General features: G+C 46.0%; 1 protein-coding gene across 1 annotated transcript in view; it reads right to left on the bottom strand.

Moving 5' to 3' along the window:
* LOC311100047 (uncharacterized protein) overlaps window positions 1–17557 on the bottom strand; it is an 89026-nt gene that overhangs the window by 8032 nt on the left and 63437 nt on the right. Inside the window, exons 7-10 of the mRNA XM_084140789.1 lie at window positions 15386–15426; window positions 12386–12413; window positions 6561–6650; window positions 5371–5459 (exon numbers count right to left, since the gene is read on the bottom strand). Of these exons, the coding sequence (XP_083996915.1) occupies window positions 5371–5459; window positions 6561–6650; window positions 12386–12413; window positions 15386–15426 (248 nt within the window). The remainder of the gene's footprint in view (window positions 1–5370; window positions 5460–6560; window positions 6651–12385; window positions 12414–15385; window positions 15427–17557) is intronic.

Genomic DNA, 17557 nt, shown 5'->3' with positions numbered 1-17557 from the left:
TGCGACCATGACTGAGTCGTTGCATGGGGCGCGTTTCTTCACTAAATTAGATCTCAGGAGCGCGTACAACTTGGTGCGCATCAGGGAGGGTGATGAATGGAAGACAGCCTTTAGTACCACCCCGGGCCATTACGAGTATCTGGTCATGCCATACGGGTTGATGAACGCTCCGTCAGTTTTCCAATCATTCGTGGATGAGATCTTCAGGGACATGCAGGGGCAGGGGGTGGTTGTGTACATTGATGACATTCTCGTGTACTCGCCTACCCGTGTCGAGCATGTGGCCCTGGTGCGTAGAGTGTTGCGGAGGCTGGTGGAGCACGACCTGTATGTGAAGGCAGAGAAGTGTCTGTTTTTCCAGGAGTCGGTCTCCTTTTTGGGTTATCAGTTGTCTGTGTCAGGGGTGAAGATGGAGGTAGACCGGGTGTCGGCCGTGCGTAATTGGCAAACACCAACCACTGTGAAGGAGGTGCAGCAGTTTTTGGGGTTTGCAAATTACTACAGGAGGTTTATCCGGGGTTTTGGACAGGTGGCAGCTCCCATCACGTCTCTTTTGAAGGGGGGTCCGGTGCGTCTGCAGTGGTCGGCCGAGGCGGACAGGGCGTTTGGGAGGCTGAAGGACCTGTTTACCTCGGCCCCGGTGCTGGCGCATCCGGATCCCTCTTTGCCGTTCCAGGTAGAGGTGGACGCGTCAGAGGCCGGTTTAGGAGCCGTGCTTTCACAACGGTCTGGCACGCCACCTAAACTCCGCCCCTGTGCTTTTTATTCTAAGAAGCTCAGTCCGGCGGAGCGGAACTATGACGTAGGGGACAGGGAGCTGTTAGCCGTGGTACAGGCTCTAAAGGTGTGGAGGCACTGGCTTGAGGGGGCTCAACACCCTTTCCTCATTTTGACGGACCACCGTAACCTGGAGTACATCCGGGCGGCGAGGAGGCTGAACCCTCGCCAGGCAAGATGGAGTATGTTCTTGACCAGGTTCACTTTTAAGATCACGTACATCCCTGGGTCACAAAATGGTAAGGCAGATGCGCTGTCTCGGCGGTATGACACGGAGGAGAGGTCCGTGGAGCCCACTCCCATACTGCCTGAGTCGTGTCTGGTGGCACCGGTAGTGTGGGAGGTCGATGCTGAACTCGAGCGGGCGTTACGCACCGACCCTAGTCCACCACAGTGCCCGGAGGGTCGGAAGTACGTTCCGCTCGAGGTTCGGGATCGATTGATCTATTGGGCTCACACGTCACCCTCCTCTGGACATCCGGGTATCGGCCGGACGGTGCACTGTCTTAGTGCCAAGTACTGGTGGCCCACGTTGGCAAGGGATGTGAGGGTTTATGTTTCCTCCTGCTCGGTGTGCGCCCAGTGTAAGGCGCCTAGACATCTGCCTAGGGGTAAGTTGCTACCCCTGCCCGTTCCACAGCGACCATGGTCCCACCTCTCTGTGGACTTTATAACAGACCTTCCCCTCTCCCAAGGGAATACTACCATCCTGGTCGTTGTGGACCGGTTCTCTAAGGCCTGTCGTTTGCTCCCCATGCCGGGTCTTCCTACTGCCCTACAAACTGCCGAGGCACTGTTCACCCATGTGTTCCGGCACTACGGGGTACCCGAGGACATTGTGGCTGATCGGGGTCCCCAATTCACCTCCAGAGTCTGGAGAGCGTTTATGGAGCGGTTGGGGGTCTCGGTGAGCCTCACCTCGGGGTACCACCCGGAGAGTAATGGGCAGGTGGAACGCGTAAACCAGGATGTGGGTAGGTTTCTCAGAACATACTGCCAGGACCGGCCGGAGGAGTGGTCAAGGTACGTTCCCTGGGCCGAGATGGCCCAGAATTCCCTACGCCATTCCTCCACTAACCTAACTCCATTTCAATGTGTGTTAGGTTACCAGCCGGTTCTGGCACCCTGGCAGCAGAGCCAGATTGAGGCTCCTGCGGTGGATGAGTGGGCGCGGCGCTCGGAGGAGACTTGGAACGCTGCACACGTCCACCTGCAGCGGGCCCTCCGACGTCAGAAGGCGAGCGCTGATCTCCACCGCAGTGAGGGACCGGTGTACGCACCTGGTGATCGAGTCTGGCTCTCTACCAGAAACCTGCCCCTCCGCCTGCCCTGTCGGAAACTGGGTCGGCGGTTTGTAGGGCCATTTAAAGTCCTGAGAAGGTTGAACGAGGTATGTTATAGATTACAGCTACCTGTGGAGTATAAGTGTATTAACCCCTCGTTCCATGTGTCCCTTCTCAGGCCGGTGGTAGCGGGCCCGCTCCAAGAAAATGAGATAGGGGAGACTCCCCCGCCCCCATTGGACATCGAGGGGGCACCGGCGTACTCCGTGAGGTCCATCTTGGATTCGAGACGTCGGATGGGGGGTCTCCAGTATCTAGTGGAGTGGGAGGGGTACGGTCCGGAGGAGCGGTGCTGGGTGCCGAGGAGAGACATTTTGGACCCGTCGCTCCTGACGGAATTCCATCGGGGGTATCCGACGCGCCCTGCTCCACGTCCTCCGGGTCGTCCCCGAGGCCGGAGTCGGCGCACGTCTGGAGCCGCGCGTCAAGGGGGGGGTACTGTCACGGTTTCGGCCGAGGCTGCCTCTCTCCCTTGTTCGGGCAGGTTTCGGCGTTCGTCGTCTCCGGAATTCTAGCTGCCACCGTTGCATGTTCCATGTTTCCTGTTTGATTAGTTTTGTCTGTTAGCCACACCTGTCTTGTGTTATGTCTCATTAAGCACCCTATTTAGTTTCCTTGTTGTTAGTGTAGTGTTGTGTGTAATTGTTTCGTGTCAGGTGTTTGTGCGTTACCCGTGTTTCGGTACGCCAGTTACGATTTACTTCCTCCTCGGTTGAGGAGAGTTTTTGCGCCCTGTGTTTGTGCGCTCGTGTTTGACGCCTGTGTGCGTCTGTTGGCCTCTGGCCGTTTTTGGATTATTTTGCACTCGCCAGTAAAGTCTTGTTGAACTGTACATCTGCTTCTGCGCTTGATTCCACACCTCACCATTTCATACACCGTGACAGGGTGTAAATGCTGCAAATGGAGGATTCTTTGACGAAAGCAAAGTTTGAAGGACACAATTATTATTTCAATTAAAAATCATTATTTCTAACCTTATCAATGACTACATTTCCTATGCATTTTGCTATATTTCCTATTCAAACTCATTTCATGTATGTTTACATGGAAAACAAGGACATTTGTAAGTGACCCCAGACTTTTGAACGGTAATCTCTCTATCTCAGATACCAGAAATTGTTTTAAATAATCCGAAATATTCCCAGCAGCATTTGGTGTTTTTGGCTATTTGGCGCCCGTACAGTTCGGCCCTAAAGTTTTGGCTTATGCATAATGTCAGATTAATGCCAGATAACCTAAAATAATGAAATAAAAAACTCAATGTAGCCTATAGAAGAATGATACATTTATTTACTTTTTAAGTTGTTTTTTTCTTTATTCAACCCACCCGTTCTTCATCCACACAATATTTCATGACCCTAAACCCGCCCACCCCGCGGATATAACCGCCCACGGGGACTGTGGGTTATGAGTTAACCTGCGCATCACTGTACTGTATACAGTTGAAGTCGGAAGTTTACATACACCTTAGCCAAATACATTTAAACTCAGTTTTTCACAATTCCTGACATTTAATCCTAGTAAAGAATCCCTGTTTTAGGTCAGTTAGGATCACCTCTTTATTTTAAGAATGTGAAATGTCAAAATAATAGTAGAGAATTATTTATTTCAGCTTTTATTTATTTAATCACATTCCCAGTGGGTCAGAAGTTTACATACACTCAATTAGTATTTGGTAGCATTGCCTTTAAATTGTTTAACTTGGGTCAAACGTTTCTGGTAGCCTTCCACAAGTTTCCCACAATAAGTTGGGTGAATTTTGGCCCATTCCTCCTGACAGAGCTGGTGTAACTGAGTCAGGTTTGTAGGCCTCCTTGCTCGCACACGCTTTTGCCCACAAATGTTCTATAGGATTGAGGTCAGGGCTTGTGATGGCCACTCCAATACCTTGACTTTGTTGTCCTTAAGCCATTTTGCCACAACTTTGGAAATATGCTTGGGGTCATTGTCCATTTGAAAGACCCATTTGTGACCAAGCTTTAACTTCCTGACTGATGTCTTGACATGTTGCTTCAATATATCCTCATAATTTTCTTTCCTCATGATGCCATCTATTTTGTGAAGTGCACCAGTCCCTCCTGCAGCAAAGCACCCCCACAGCATGATGCTGCCACCCCCGTGCTTCACGGTTGGGATGGTGTTCTTCGGCTTGCAAGTGCCCCCTTTTCCTCCAAACATAACGATGGTCATTATGGCCAAACAGTTCTATTTTTGTTTCATCAGACCAGAGGACATTTCTCCAAAAAGTATGATCTTTGTCCCCATGTGCAGTTGCAAACCGTAGTCTGGCTTTTTTATGGCGGTTTTGGAGCAGTGGCTTCTTCCTTGCTGAGCGGCCTTTCAGGTTATGTCGATATAGGACTCGTTTTACTGTGGATATAGATACTTTTGTACCTGTTTCCTCCAGCATCTTCACAAGGTCCTTTGCTGTTGTTCTGGGATTGATTTGCACTTTTCGCACCAAAGTACGTTCATCTCTAGGAGACAGAACGCGTCTCCTTCCTGAGCGGTATGACGGCTGCGTGGTCCCATGGTGTTTATACTTGCGTACTATTGTTTGTACAGATGAACGTAGTACCTTCAGATGTTTGGAAATTGTTCCCAAGGATGAACCAGACTTGTGGAGGTCTACAATTTTTTTTCTGAGGTCTTGGCTGATTTTCCCATGATGTCAAGCAAAGAGGCACTGAGTTTGAAGGTAGGCCTTGAAATACATCCACAGGTACACCTCCAATTGACTCAAATGATGTCAATTAGCCTATCAGAATCTTCCAAAGCCATGACATCATTTTCTGGAATTTTCCAAGCTGTTTAAAGGCACAGGCAACTTAGTGTATGTAAACTTCTGACCCACTGGAATTGTGATACAGTGAATTATAAGTGAAATAATCTGTCTGTAAACAATTGTTGGAAAAATGACTTGTGTCATGCACAAAGTAGATGTCCTAACCGACTTGCCCAAAACTATAGTTTGTTATCAATACATTTGTGGGGTGGTTGAAAAACGAGTTTTAATGACTCCAACCTAAGTGTATGTAAACTTCAGAGTTCAACTGTATATATATATATAGAGAGAGAGAGAGAGATGAGAGGAAAGGGGGTGTGACACACAAACCATCTGTCTTTCCCTCAATGTGTCTAAAAACACGGAGTTTTATTGGTTTTTATTACTATACACTGTAAATAATCAAGACCCCAGGCACTGCCACACATTTATTAACACATAATGCCAGTCAGTGTAGTGACTCACCTTCCCAGTGACCAATGAGAAGAGGAGGATTCCCAGCGACCACCAATCAGCTGCGTGGCTATAGGGTCCCCCACTCAGAACCTCAGGGGCTGGAGAGACACACACAGCAGAGCATGTCTGTCACACACTGTATATCTCACTGGTCTGTCACACACTGTATATCTCGCTGTGTGTGTGTGTGTGTAGACTGTGTGTGTGTGTGTGTGTGTGTGTGTGTGTGTGTGTGTGTGTGTGTGTGTGTGTGTAGACTGTGTGTGTGTGTGTGTGTGTGTGTGTGTGTGTGTGTGTAGACTGTGTGTGTGTGTGTGTGTGTGTGTGTAGACTGTGTGTGTGTGTGTGTGTGTGTGTGTGTGTAGACTGTGTGTGTGTGTGTGTGTGTGTGTGTAGACTGTGTGTGTGTGTGTGTAGATTGTGTGTGTGTGTGTAGACTGTGTGTGTGTGTGTGTGTGTGTGTGTGTGTGTGTGTGTGTGTGTGTGTGTGTGTGTGTGTGTAGACTGTGTGTGTATGTGTGTGTGTGTGTAGACTGTGTGTGTGTATAGACTGTGTGTGTGTGTGTGTGTGTGTGTGTAGACTGTGTGTGTGTGTAGACTGTGTGTGTGTGTGTGTGTGTGTGTGTGTGTGTGTGTGTGTGTGTAGACTGTGTGTGTGTGTGTGTGTAGACTGTGTATGTGTGTGTGTGTGTAGACTGTGTGTGTGTGTGTGTGTGTAGACTGTGTGTGTGTGTGTGTGTGTGTGTGTGTGTAGACTGTGTGTGTGTGTGTGTGTGTGTGTGTGTGTAGACTGTGTGTAGACTGTGTGTGTGTGTGTGTGTGTGTGTAGACTGTGTGTAGACTGTGTGTGTGTGTGTGTGTGTGTGTGTGTAGACTGTGTGTAGACTGTGTGTGTGTGTGTGTAGACTGTGTGTGTGTGTGTAGACTGTGTGTGTGTGTGTGTGTGTGTGTGTGTGTGTGTGTGTGTGTGTGTGTGTGTGTGTAGACTGTGTGTGTGTGTGTGTGTGTGTAGACTGTGTGTGTGTGTGTAGACTGTGTGTGTGTGTGTGTGTGTGTAGACTGTGTGTGTGTGTGTGTGTAGACTGTGTGTGTGTGTGTGTGTAGACTGTGTGTGTGTGTGTGTGTGTGTGTGTGTGTAGACTGTGTGTGTGTGTGTGTGTGTGTAGACTGTGTGTGTGTGTGTGTGTGTGTGTGCTCACCCATGTACTGGATGGTTCCACAGATAGTGAAGGCTCTTCCTCCTCTCTCCAGACGACGGGACAAACCAAAGTCAGCCAGACGGAGGTGGCCTGGAATAAACCATTATTACTGTTCTCAGTACTGGAATAAACCATTATTACTGTTATCAGCACTGGAATAAACTATTGTTATTATCATTATGATTGTCACTATCACTACAGTTATCCATAACTACTGCTCTACACAGGGACATCTACTGCTGTCCACATCAGGGACCTGGGAGCACAGCATTACAATGGACCTGGGAGCACAGCATTATAATGGACCTGGGAGCACAGCATTACAATGGACCTGGGAGCACAGCATTACAATGGACCTGGGAGCACAGCATTACAATGGACCTGGGAGCACAGCATTACAATGGACCTGGGAGCACAGCATTACAATGGACCTGGGAGCACAGCATTACAATGGACCTGGGAGCACAGCATTACAATGGACCTGGGAGCACAGCATTATAATGGACCTGGGAGCACAGCATTACAATGGACCTGGGAGCACAGCATTACAATGGACCTGGGAGCACAGCATTACAATGGACCTGGGAGCACAGCATTACAATGGACCTGGGAGCACTGCATTACAATGGACCTGGGAGCACTGCATTACAATGGACCTGGGAGCACAGCATTACAATGGACCTGGGAGCACAGCATTATAATGGACCTGGGAGCACAGCATTACAATGGACCTGGGAGCACAGCATTACAATGGACCTGGGAGCACTGCATTACAATGGACCTGGGAGCACTGCATTACAATGGACCTGGGAGCACTGCATTACAATGGACCTGGGAGCACTGCATTACAATGGACCTGGGAGCACTGCATTACAATGGACCTGGGAGCACAGCATTACAATGTGACTGACAGCTGTGTTCCAGAACATTGTGTTCTACAATTTTGTTCTAATCTAGAATGTCTCATGTTGCCATACTTCCAAAATCACATCGTTATCACGCCTCCCTTGGAGGTCTGGAGAATTTTGTATTGCGAAAACGTTTTGAATGGTCCGCTGGGGGGATGTTACATTTCAAGAACCCTCCCCTAGAAGGGCTGATTTGTGTTATGTGTCTCCGTCCAGGTAGTGGTTGTTGCCTATGCTAGTTTCAAGTGTGGCCGACAGTGTGCGATTTATATTTCTTGAAATTAAAAGTGCATTACGTTTGTAAAGTCAAACGTCACATGAAGTTCTAAACCGCTCTGGTGACAAGATTTTTTTCCATGTCTCCATTCGTCCACATGGCTGCTGGCTGCGCTTTGCTTCCACCAAAAATATTGTGAAGATTTCCCATTATTTTGTTTTTGTAAGGACACAAAAAACGGAGGCAGTGGGAGAACCTATTCAAGTAAGTAAATACATGTTTAAAATATATATATATTTTTATTATTATTAGCTAGTTAACAAGCTGGCTACAGTAGGCTAACTCAACTGAGCTGCTAGCTAGATAGCGAACTTTACACACTGTTTAGCTAAGTGAATTTAAATGTCATCAGCTAGCTAACTTCCTATCAGCTAGCCATCTTGATGTAATCATTGTAAATTGCCATCTTGATGTAATCATTGTAAATTAAAAACCGTCTCCAAATGCATTTGGAGACAACAGCCATGGAAGAGGGTGAAATTGCAGCTCCAGCTGTCAGTAAAGGGAGAGTGCAGGCTACAGGACAGGGCTACTGGACAGGGCAGGTCATTTTGTGGGAGGACATTGAAAAGATTCCCCAGTTCCAGTCCCTAGAATGAAAGCTGACATGTCTTGAGTCAATAAGTATTCAACCCCTTTGTTATGGCCTAAAGAAGTTCAGGAGTAAACATTTGCTTAAAAAGGTGCACTTTGCAGAAATAGATCCGCCATTTCCCGGTTGCAAAAATTCTAATAGTTAGCCTAATTTCAGTTTATGTGACAAAACAAGCAAGTATAGTGTAGAGAATCATTGGACCATCTAAACTGCTGTGAAATATACAGTATTTTCCATAACCAAAAATATTGTATTTTCAGCTGTTTGAAGTTGGTGGACAAAACCGAAAGTAAAAGATGCAAAAAATGAAACTTAAGAACGGGAAGCATAGAAATAGCTCACATAGAACAGATCTACCACTTCTTAGACTGGCTTTCAATGAGAATCACAGATCTATAACTAACAGTTCTATTTGAATTGGGTCGGGTCGCCCAAAAAGATACATATTGCAGCTTTAACAAGTCACATAATAAGTTGCATGGACTCACTCTGTGTGCAACAATAGTATTTAACATGATTTTTGAATGACTACCTCATCTCTGTACCCCGCACATACAATTATATATAAGGTCCCTCAGTTGAGCAGTGAATTTCAAACACAGATTCAACCACAAAGACCAGGGAGGTTTTCCAATGCCTCGCAAAGAAGGGCACCTATTGGTAGATGTGTTAAAAAACAAAGCAGACATTGAATATCCCTTTGAGCAAGGTGAAGTTATTAATTACACTTTGGATGGTGTATCAATACACACCCAGTCACTACAAAGATACAGGCGTCCTTCCTAACTTAGTTGCTGGAGAGGAAGGAAACTGCTCAGGGATTTCATCATGAGGCCAATGGTGACTTTAAAACGGTTACAGAGTTTAATGGCTGTGATAGGAGAAAACTGAGGATGGATCAACAACATTGTAGTTACTCCACAATACTAACCTAAATGACAGAGTGAAAAGAAGGAAGCCTGTACAGAATACAAATATTAAAAACATGCATCCTGTCCAAAACATGCATCCTGTTGGCAACAAGGCACTAAAGTAAAACTGCAAAAAATTTGGCAAATAAATTAACTTTATGTCCTGAATAGAAAGCGTTATGTTTGGGGCAAATCCAACACATTCGTGAGATTCTCACCTTTCCACAGAGGGGTCATATTAGTGTGAGAGAGGGGTCATATTAGTGTGAGAGAGGGGTCATATTAGTGTGAGAGAGGGATCATATTAGTGTGAGAGAGGGGTCATATTAGTGTGAGAGAGGGGTCATATTAGTGTGAGAGAGGGGTCATATTAGTGTGAGAGAGCGGTCATATTAGTGTGAGAGAGGGGTCATATTAGTGTGAGAGAGGGGTCATATTAGTGTGAGAGAGGGGTCATATTAGTGTGAGAGAGCGGTCATATTAGTGTGAGAGAGGGGTCATATTAGTGTGAGAGAGGGGTCATATTAGTGTGAGAGAGGGATCATATTAGTGTGAGAGAGGGGTCATATTAGTGTGAGAGAGGGGTCATATTAGTGTGAGAGAGGGGTCATATTAGTGTGAGAGAGCGGTCATATTAGTGTGAGAGAGGGGTCATATTAGTGTGAGAGAGGGGTCATATTAGTGTGAGAGAGGGGTCATATTAGTGTGAGAGAGGGGTCATATTAGTGTGAGAGAGCGGTCATATTAGTGTGAGAGAGGGGTCATATTAGTGTGAGAGAGGGGTCATATTAGTGTGAGAGAGGGGTCATATTAGTGTGAGAGAGCGGTCATATTAGTGTGAGAGAGGGGTCATATTAGTGTGAGAGAGGGGTCATATTAGTGTGAGAGAGGGATCATATTAGTGTGAGAGAGGGGTCATATTAGTGTGAGAGAGGGGTCATATTAGTGTGAGAGAGGGGTCATATTAGTGTGAGAGAGCGGTCATATTAGTGTGAGAGAGGGGTCATATTAGTGTGAGAGAGGGGTCATATTAGTGTGAGAGAGGGGTCATATTAGTGTGAGAGAGGGGTCATATTAGTGTGAGAGAGCGGTCATATTAGTGTGAGAGAGGGGTCATATTAGTGTGAGAGAGGGGTCATATTAGTGTGAGAGAGGGGTCATATTAGTGTGTAGCCCAAACTGTTCCGACTCTACAGACAGAAGTTGGCAGATCGTCTGTACCGACTTCAGACGAGTCCCAAGATGCTTGTGGGGGTCATAGAGCTAAACGGAGAACACCATTGTGTTCGTGAGTCTCATCTTTCCATAGAGGTGAGACGCCCGATTTTCGGGATGTCTAATGGTCTGACAAACAACGCTCTAGTTCTGTCACCTTTCACCACAGATGCGGAAGTGCGACATAGGCGGATGCGGTGGATTGAGACGCATCGAACACAAAAAAAAAGCATACATCTCTAGTTTAAACGGATGGATTTTGATGGGGGTTTTGTATTATGCTAATTAGATTTCCGCGGGATGCCGACATCGACCTTAAGGGGTTAAAGGGAAAAAAATCAGCTTCATATATTCATCATCTCCAGCACCACCCCAACATCAACATATGTGAAAATTGCGCGTTTCTATGTTTTGGAGATTTTTGTGATTTTAACCAATTACGAGTTGGCATTGCCTACTAATTGTCTACTAATTGGTTGATGATGTCATTGGACACCTTGAAATATTAAAGTGTCAATGCTGAACTAGTGTCGATGTTGATTAATCACAGATCACAATCCTGCAATGAAGAAGGGAAGGGATTCTGTCTCTGTCTGTGTTTCTGTGTTATATTTCTTTTTTGTCTAGTTCTTTTATTTGATTGTCACTCTCAGTATATCAGCTATGTGAATCCATTTAACAGCTGATCATATGGCATGCATTACTGGCCTTCTATAGCAGAGAATTGCTAAACTCACAAATGTTTTACATTTTGAGCTTTACAAGTGGCCAGTTTATAAGGTACACCCATCTAGTACTGGGTCAGACACACCTTTGGAAACGTTGCTCAATTGGTATCAAGGGACCTAACGTGTGCCAGGAAAACATTCCTCACACCATTACACCACCGCCACCACCAGCCTGTACCATTGACACCAGGCAGGAAGGGCCCATGGACTCATGCTGCTTACACCAGATCCTCTCTGCCATCAGCGTGACGCAACAGGAACCGGGATTTTTCCACTCCTCAGTTGTCCAGTGTTGGTGATGGCCTGCCCACTGGAGCCGCTTCTTCTTGTTTTGAGCTGATGGGAGTGGAACCAGGTGTGGTCGTCTGCTGCAATAGGCCATCCGTGACAAGGACCGATGAGTTGTGCGTTCCGAGATGCCGTTCGGCACACCACTGTTGTACTGCACCGTTATTGGTCTGTTTGTGGCCCGCCTGTTAGCTTCGACCTCTCATCAACGAGCCGTTTTCTCCCAGAGGACCGCCGCTGACTGGATGTGTTTTGTTTGTCGCACCATTCTCAGTAAACCCTAGACACTGTCGTGCGTGAAAAGCCCAGGAGGCCGTTTCTGAGATACTGGAACCGGCGCACCTGGCACGGACGATCACACCACGCTCAAAGTCTTCTTAGGTCACTTGTTTTGTCCATTCTAACATTCAATCAAACAGTAACTGAATGCCCCGATGCCTGTCTGCCTGCTTTATTTAGCAAGCCAAGGCCACGTGAATCACTGTCTGTAGGAGCTAACCATTTTCCTGGATAGGGTGGTGTACCCACATTTTTTATTTTTTTATTTAACCTTTATTTAATTAGGCAAGTCAGTTAAGAACATATTCTTATTTCCAATGACAGCCGACCAAAAGGCCTCCTGGGGGGACGCCTCATAAACTGCCAACTGAGTGTATGTTCTCAATTTAAAATGATACCAGTCCACAATGCAGGAGGCAAACCATATACCAGACATACTGTTGTAGATACTTTACTCCTGGATGGAGGATCTCTCTCTGACACACACAGCGTGAGTTTACCTTGGTCTGTGAGTACACCTTGGTCTGTGAGTTTACCTTGGTCTGTGAGTTTACCTTGGTCTGTGAGTTTACCTGGTCTGTGAGTTTACCTGGTCTGTGAGTTTACCTTGGTCTGTGAGTTTACCTTGGTCTGTGAGCAGAATGTTCTCCATCTACAGTAGAACACAGAATAGGTCACATGTTTAAATGGTTACATCACATTCAGACACTGCAACATATAGATGACAAACTGTAGTGAAGATGTACAGTGGGGGGAAAAAAGTATTTAGTCAGCCACCAATTGTCCAAGTTCTCCCACTTAAAAAGATGAGAGGCCTGTAATTTTCATCATAGGTACACGTCAACTATGACAAACAAAATGAGAAAAAGAATTCCAGAAAATCACATTGTAGGATTTTTTATGAATTTATTTGCAAATTATGGTGGAAAATAAGTATTTGGTCAATAACAAAAGTTTCTCAATACTTTGTTATATACCCTTTGTTTGCAATGACACAGGTCAAACGTTTTCTGTAAGTCTTCACAAGGTTTTCACACACTGTTGCTGGTATTTTGGCCCATTCCTCCATGCAGATCTCCTCTAGAGCAGTGATGTTTTGGGGCTGTCGCTGGGCAACACAGACTTTCAACTCCCTCCAAAGATTTTCTATGGGGTTGAGATCTGGAGACTGGCTAGGCCACTCCAGGACCTTGAAATGCTTCTTACGAAGCCACTCCTTCGTTGCCCGGGCGGTGTGTTTGGGATCATTGTCATGCTGAAAGACCCAGCCACGTTTCATCTTCAATGCCCTTGCTGATGGAAGGAGGTTTTCACTCAAAATCTCACGATACATGGCCCCATTCATTCTTTCCTTTACACGGATCAGTCGTCCTGGTCCCTTTGCAGAAAAACAGCCCCAAAGCATGATGTTTCCACCCCCATGCTTCACAGTAGGTATGGTGTTCTTTGGATGCAACTCCGCATTCTTTGTCCTCCAAACACGACGAGCATTCTTTGTCCTCCAAATGCACTCTAGCAAACTTCAGACGGGCCTGGACATGTACTGGCTTAAACAGGGGGACACGTCTTGCACTGCAGGATTTGAGTCCCTGGCGGCGTAGTGTGTTACTGATGGTAGGCTTTGTTACTTTGGTCCCAGCTCTCTGCAGGTCATTCACTAGGTCCCCCCGTGTGGTTCTGGGATTTTTGCTCACCGTTCTTGTGATCATTTTGACCCCACGGGGTGAGATCTTGTGTGGAGCCCCAGATCGAGGGAGATTATCAGTGGTCTTGTATGTCTTCCATTTCCTAATAATTGCTCCCACAGTTGATTTCTTCAAACCAAGCTGCTTACCTATTGCAGATTCAGTCTTCCCAGCCTGATGCAGGTCTACAATTTTGTTTCTGGTGTCCTTTGACAGCTCTTTGGTCTTGGCCATAGTGGAGTTTGGAGTGTGACTGTTTGAGGTTGTGGACAGGTGTCTTTTATACTGATAACAAGTTCAAACAGGTGCCATTAATACAGGTAACGAGTGGAGGACAGAGGAGCCTCTTAAAGAAGAAGTTACAGGTCTGTGAGAGCCAGAAATCTTGCTTGTTTGTAGGTGACCAAATACTTATTTTCCACCATAATTTGCAAATAAATTCATTAAAAATCCTACAAAGTGATTTTCTGGATTATTTTTTCTCAATTTGTCTGTCATAGTTGACGTGTACCTATGATGAAAATGACAGGCCTCTCTCATCTTTTTAAGTGGGAGAACTTGCACAATTGGTGGCTGACTAAATACTTTTTTCCCCACTGTATTGTATATTATGTACATTGAAACAACTGTATAGACGACAGATATCAACTAACAGATGCATCATTAGCAAAATATGTAAACTTGTAATGTATATATAGGTTGTGAATATATATAATGCCAAGAGTGTGCAAAGCTGTCATCAAGGCAAAGGGTGGCTATTTGAAGAATCTCAAAAATAAAATATATTTTGATTTGTTTAACACTTTTTTGGTTACTACATGATTCCATATGTGTTATTTCATAGTTTTGATGTCTTCACTATTATTCTACAATGTAGAAAATAGTAAAAATAAAGAAAAACCCTTCAATGAGTAGGTGTTCTAAAACTTTTGACCAGTAGTGTAAATACAAAAATATAAACGCAACATGCAACAATTTCAATGAGATTACTGAGTTACATTTACATTTTAGTCATTTAGCAGACGCTCTTATCCAGAGCGACGTACAGTTAGTGAGTGCATACATTTTCATACTGGCCCCCCCGTGGGAAACGAACCCACAACCCTGGCGTTGCAAGCGCCATGCTCTACCAACTGAGCTACAGGGGACTACAGTTCATATAAGAAAATCAGTCAATTTAAATTAATTAATTAGGCACTAATCTATGGATTTCGCATGACTGGGCAGGAGCGTAGCCATGGGTGTGCCTGGGAGGGCATTGGCCCACCCAATCAGAATACGTTTCTCCCCACAAAAGGGCTTTATTACAGACAGAAATACTCCTTAGTTTCATCAGCTGTCCGGGTGGCTGGTCTCAGACGATCCCGCAGGTGAAGAAGCTGGATGTGGAGGTCCTGGGCTGACGTGGTTACACGTGGTCTGCAGTTGTGAGGCCAGTTGGACGTAATGCCAAATTCTCTAAAACGACGTTTGAGGCAGTTTATGCCAGAGAAATTAACATTAATTTCTCTGGCAACATCTCTGGTGGACATTCCTGCAGTCTGAATGCCAATTACACGCTTCCTCAAAACTTGAGACATCTGTGGCATTGTGTTGTGTGACAAAACTGCACATTTTAGAGTGGCCTTTTATTGTCCCCAGCACATGGTGCACCTGTGTAATGATCATGCTGTTTAATCAGCTTCTTGATATGTCACACCTGTCAGGTGGATGGATTATCTTGGTAATAATCCATCCAGAAAATGCTCACTAACAGGGATGTAAACAAATTTGTGCACAACATTTGAGAGAAATAAGCTTTTTGTGCGTATGGAACATTTCTGGGATCTTTTATTTCAGCTCATGAAACCAACACTTTACATGTTGCGTTTCTATATTTGTTCAGTACATTGGTTGCCGTATGGAACAGCTTTGATGTCATTTCCTTTCTAGCTCTTACCTTCACATCTCTGTGGATGATCCCAAAGTCATGGAGGAACCCTGGAGACAACCACAACCACAACATAGTCAGAACCCTGGAGACATCCACAACATAGTCAGAACCCTGGAGACAACCACAACATAGTCAGAACCCAACCACAACCACAACATAGTCAGAACCCTGGAGACATCCACAACATAGTCAGAACCCTGGAGACATCCACAACATAGTCAGAACCCTGGAGACACACACAACATAGTCAGAACCCTGGAGACATCCACAACATAGTCAGAACCCTGGAGACATCCACAACATAGTCAGAACCCTGGAGACATCCACAACATAGTCAGAACCCTGGAGACAACCACAACATAGTCAGAACCCTGGAGACATCCACAACATAGTCAGAACCCTGGAGACAACCACAACATAGTCAGAACCCAACCACATCCACAACATAGTCAGAACCCAACCACATCCACAACATAGTCAGAACCCAACCACAACCACAACATAGTCAGAACCCTGGAGACATCCACAACCACAACATAGTCAGAACCCTGGAGACAACCACAACATAGTCAGAACCCTGGAGACATCCACAACATAGTCAGAACCCTGGAGACATCCACAACATAGTCAGAACCCTGGAGACATCCACAACATAGTCAGAACCCAACCACAACCACAACAAAGTCAGAACCCTGGAGACATCCACAACATAGTCAGAACCCTGGAGACATCCACAACATAGTCAGAACCCTGGAGACATCCACATCCACAACATAGTCAGAACCCTGGAGACAACCACAACATAGTCAGAACCCTGGAGACACACACAACATAGTCAGAACCCTGGAGACAACCACAACATAGTCAGAACCCTGGAGACATCCACAACATAGTCAGAACCCTGGAGACATCCACAACATAGTCAGAACCCTGGAGACAACCACAACCACAACATAGTCAGAACCCTGGAGACAACCACAACATAGTCAGAACCCTGGAGACATCCACAACCACAACATAGTCAGAACCCTGGAGACATCCACAACATAGTCAGAACCCTGGAGACAACCACAACATAGTCAGAACCCTGGAGACATCCACAACATAGTCAGAACCCTGGAGACATCCACAACATAGTCAGAACCCTGGAGACAACCACAACATAGTCAGAACCCTGGAGACATCCACAACATAGTCAGAACCCTGGAGACATCCACAACATAGTCAGAACCCTGGAGACATCCACAACATAGTCAGAACCCTGGAGACATCCACAACATAGTCAGAACCCTGGAGACAACCACAACATAGTCAGAACCCTGGAGACATCCACAACATAGTCAGAACCCTGGAGACATCCACAACATAGTCAGAACCCTGGAGACAACCACAACATAGTCAGAACCCTGGAGACATCCACAACATAGTCAGAACCCTGGAGACAACCACATCCACAACATAGTCAGAACCCAACCACAACCACAACATAGTCAGAACCCTGGAGACATCCACAACATAGTCAGAACCCTGGAGACATCCACAACATAGTCAGAACCCTGGAGACATCCACAACATAGTCAGAACCCTGGAGACATCCACAACCACAACATAGTCAGAACCCTGGAGACAACCACAACATAGTCAGAACCCTGGAGACATCCACAACCACAACATAGTCAGAACCCTGGAGACATCCACAACATAGTCAGAACCCTGGAGACATCCACAACATAGTCAGAACCCTGGAGACATCCACAACCACAACATAGTCAGAACCCTGGAGACAACCACAACATAGTCAGAACCCTGGAGACATCCACAACATAGTCAGAACCCTGGAGACATCCACAACATAGTCAGAACCCTGGAGACATCCACAACATAGTCAGAACCCTGGAGACAACCACAACATAGTCAAAACCCTGGAGACAACCACAACATAGTCAGAACCCTGGAGACATCCACAACCACAACATAGTCAAAACCCTGGAGACAACCACAACATAGTCAGAACCCTGGAGACATCCACAACATAGTCAGAACCCTGGAGACAACCACAACATAGTCAGAACCCTGGAGACATCCACAACATAGTCAGAACCCTGGAGACAACCACAACATAGTCAGAACCCTGGAGACATCCACAACATAGTCAGAACCCTGGAGACATCCACAACA

Source organism: Coregonus lavaretus (assembly GCF_964263955.1).
Source record: "Coregonus lavaretus genome assembly, chromosome: 24".
NCBI lineage: Eukaryota > Metazoa > Chordata > Actinopteri > Salmoniformes > Salmonidae > Coregonus > Coregonus lavaretus.
The sequence above is the reverse complement of the archived record's forward strand: the minus strand, read 5'-3'. Positions and strand labels throughout refer to the sequence as shown.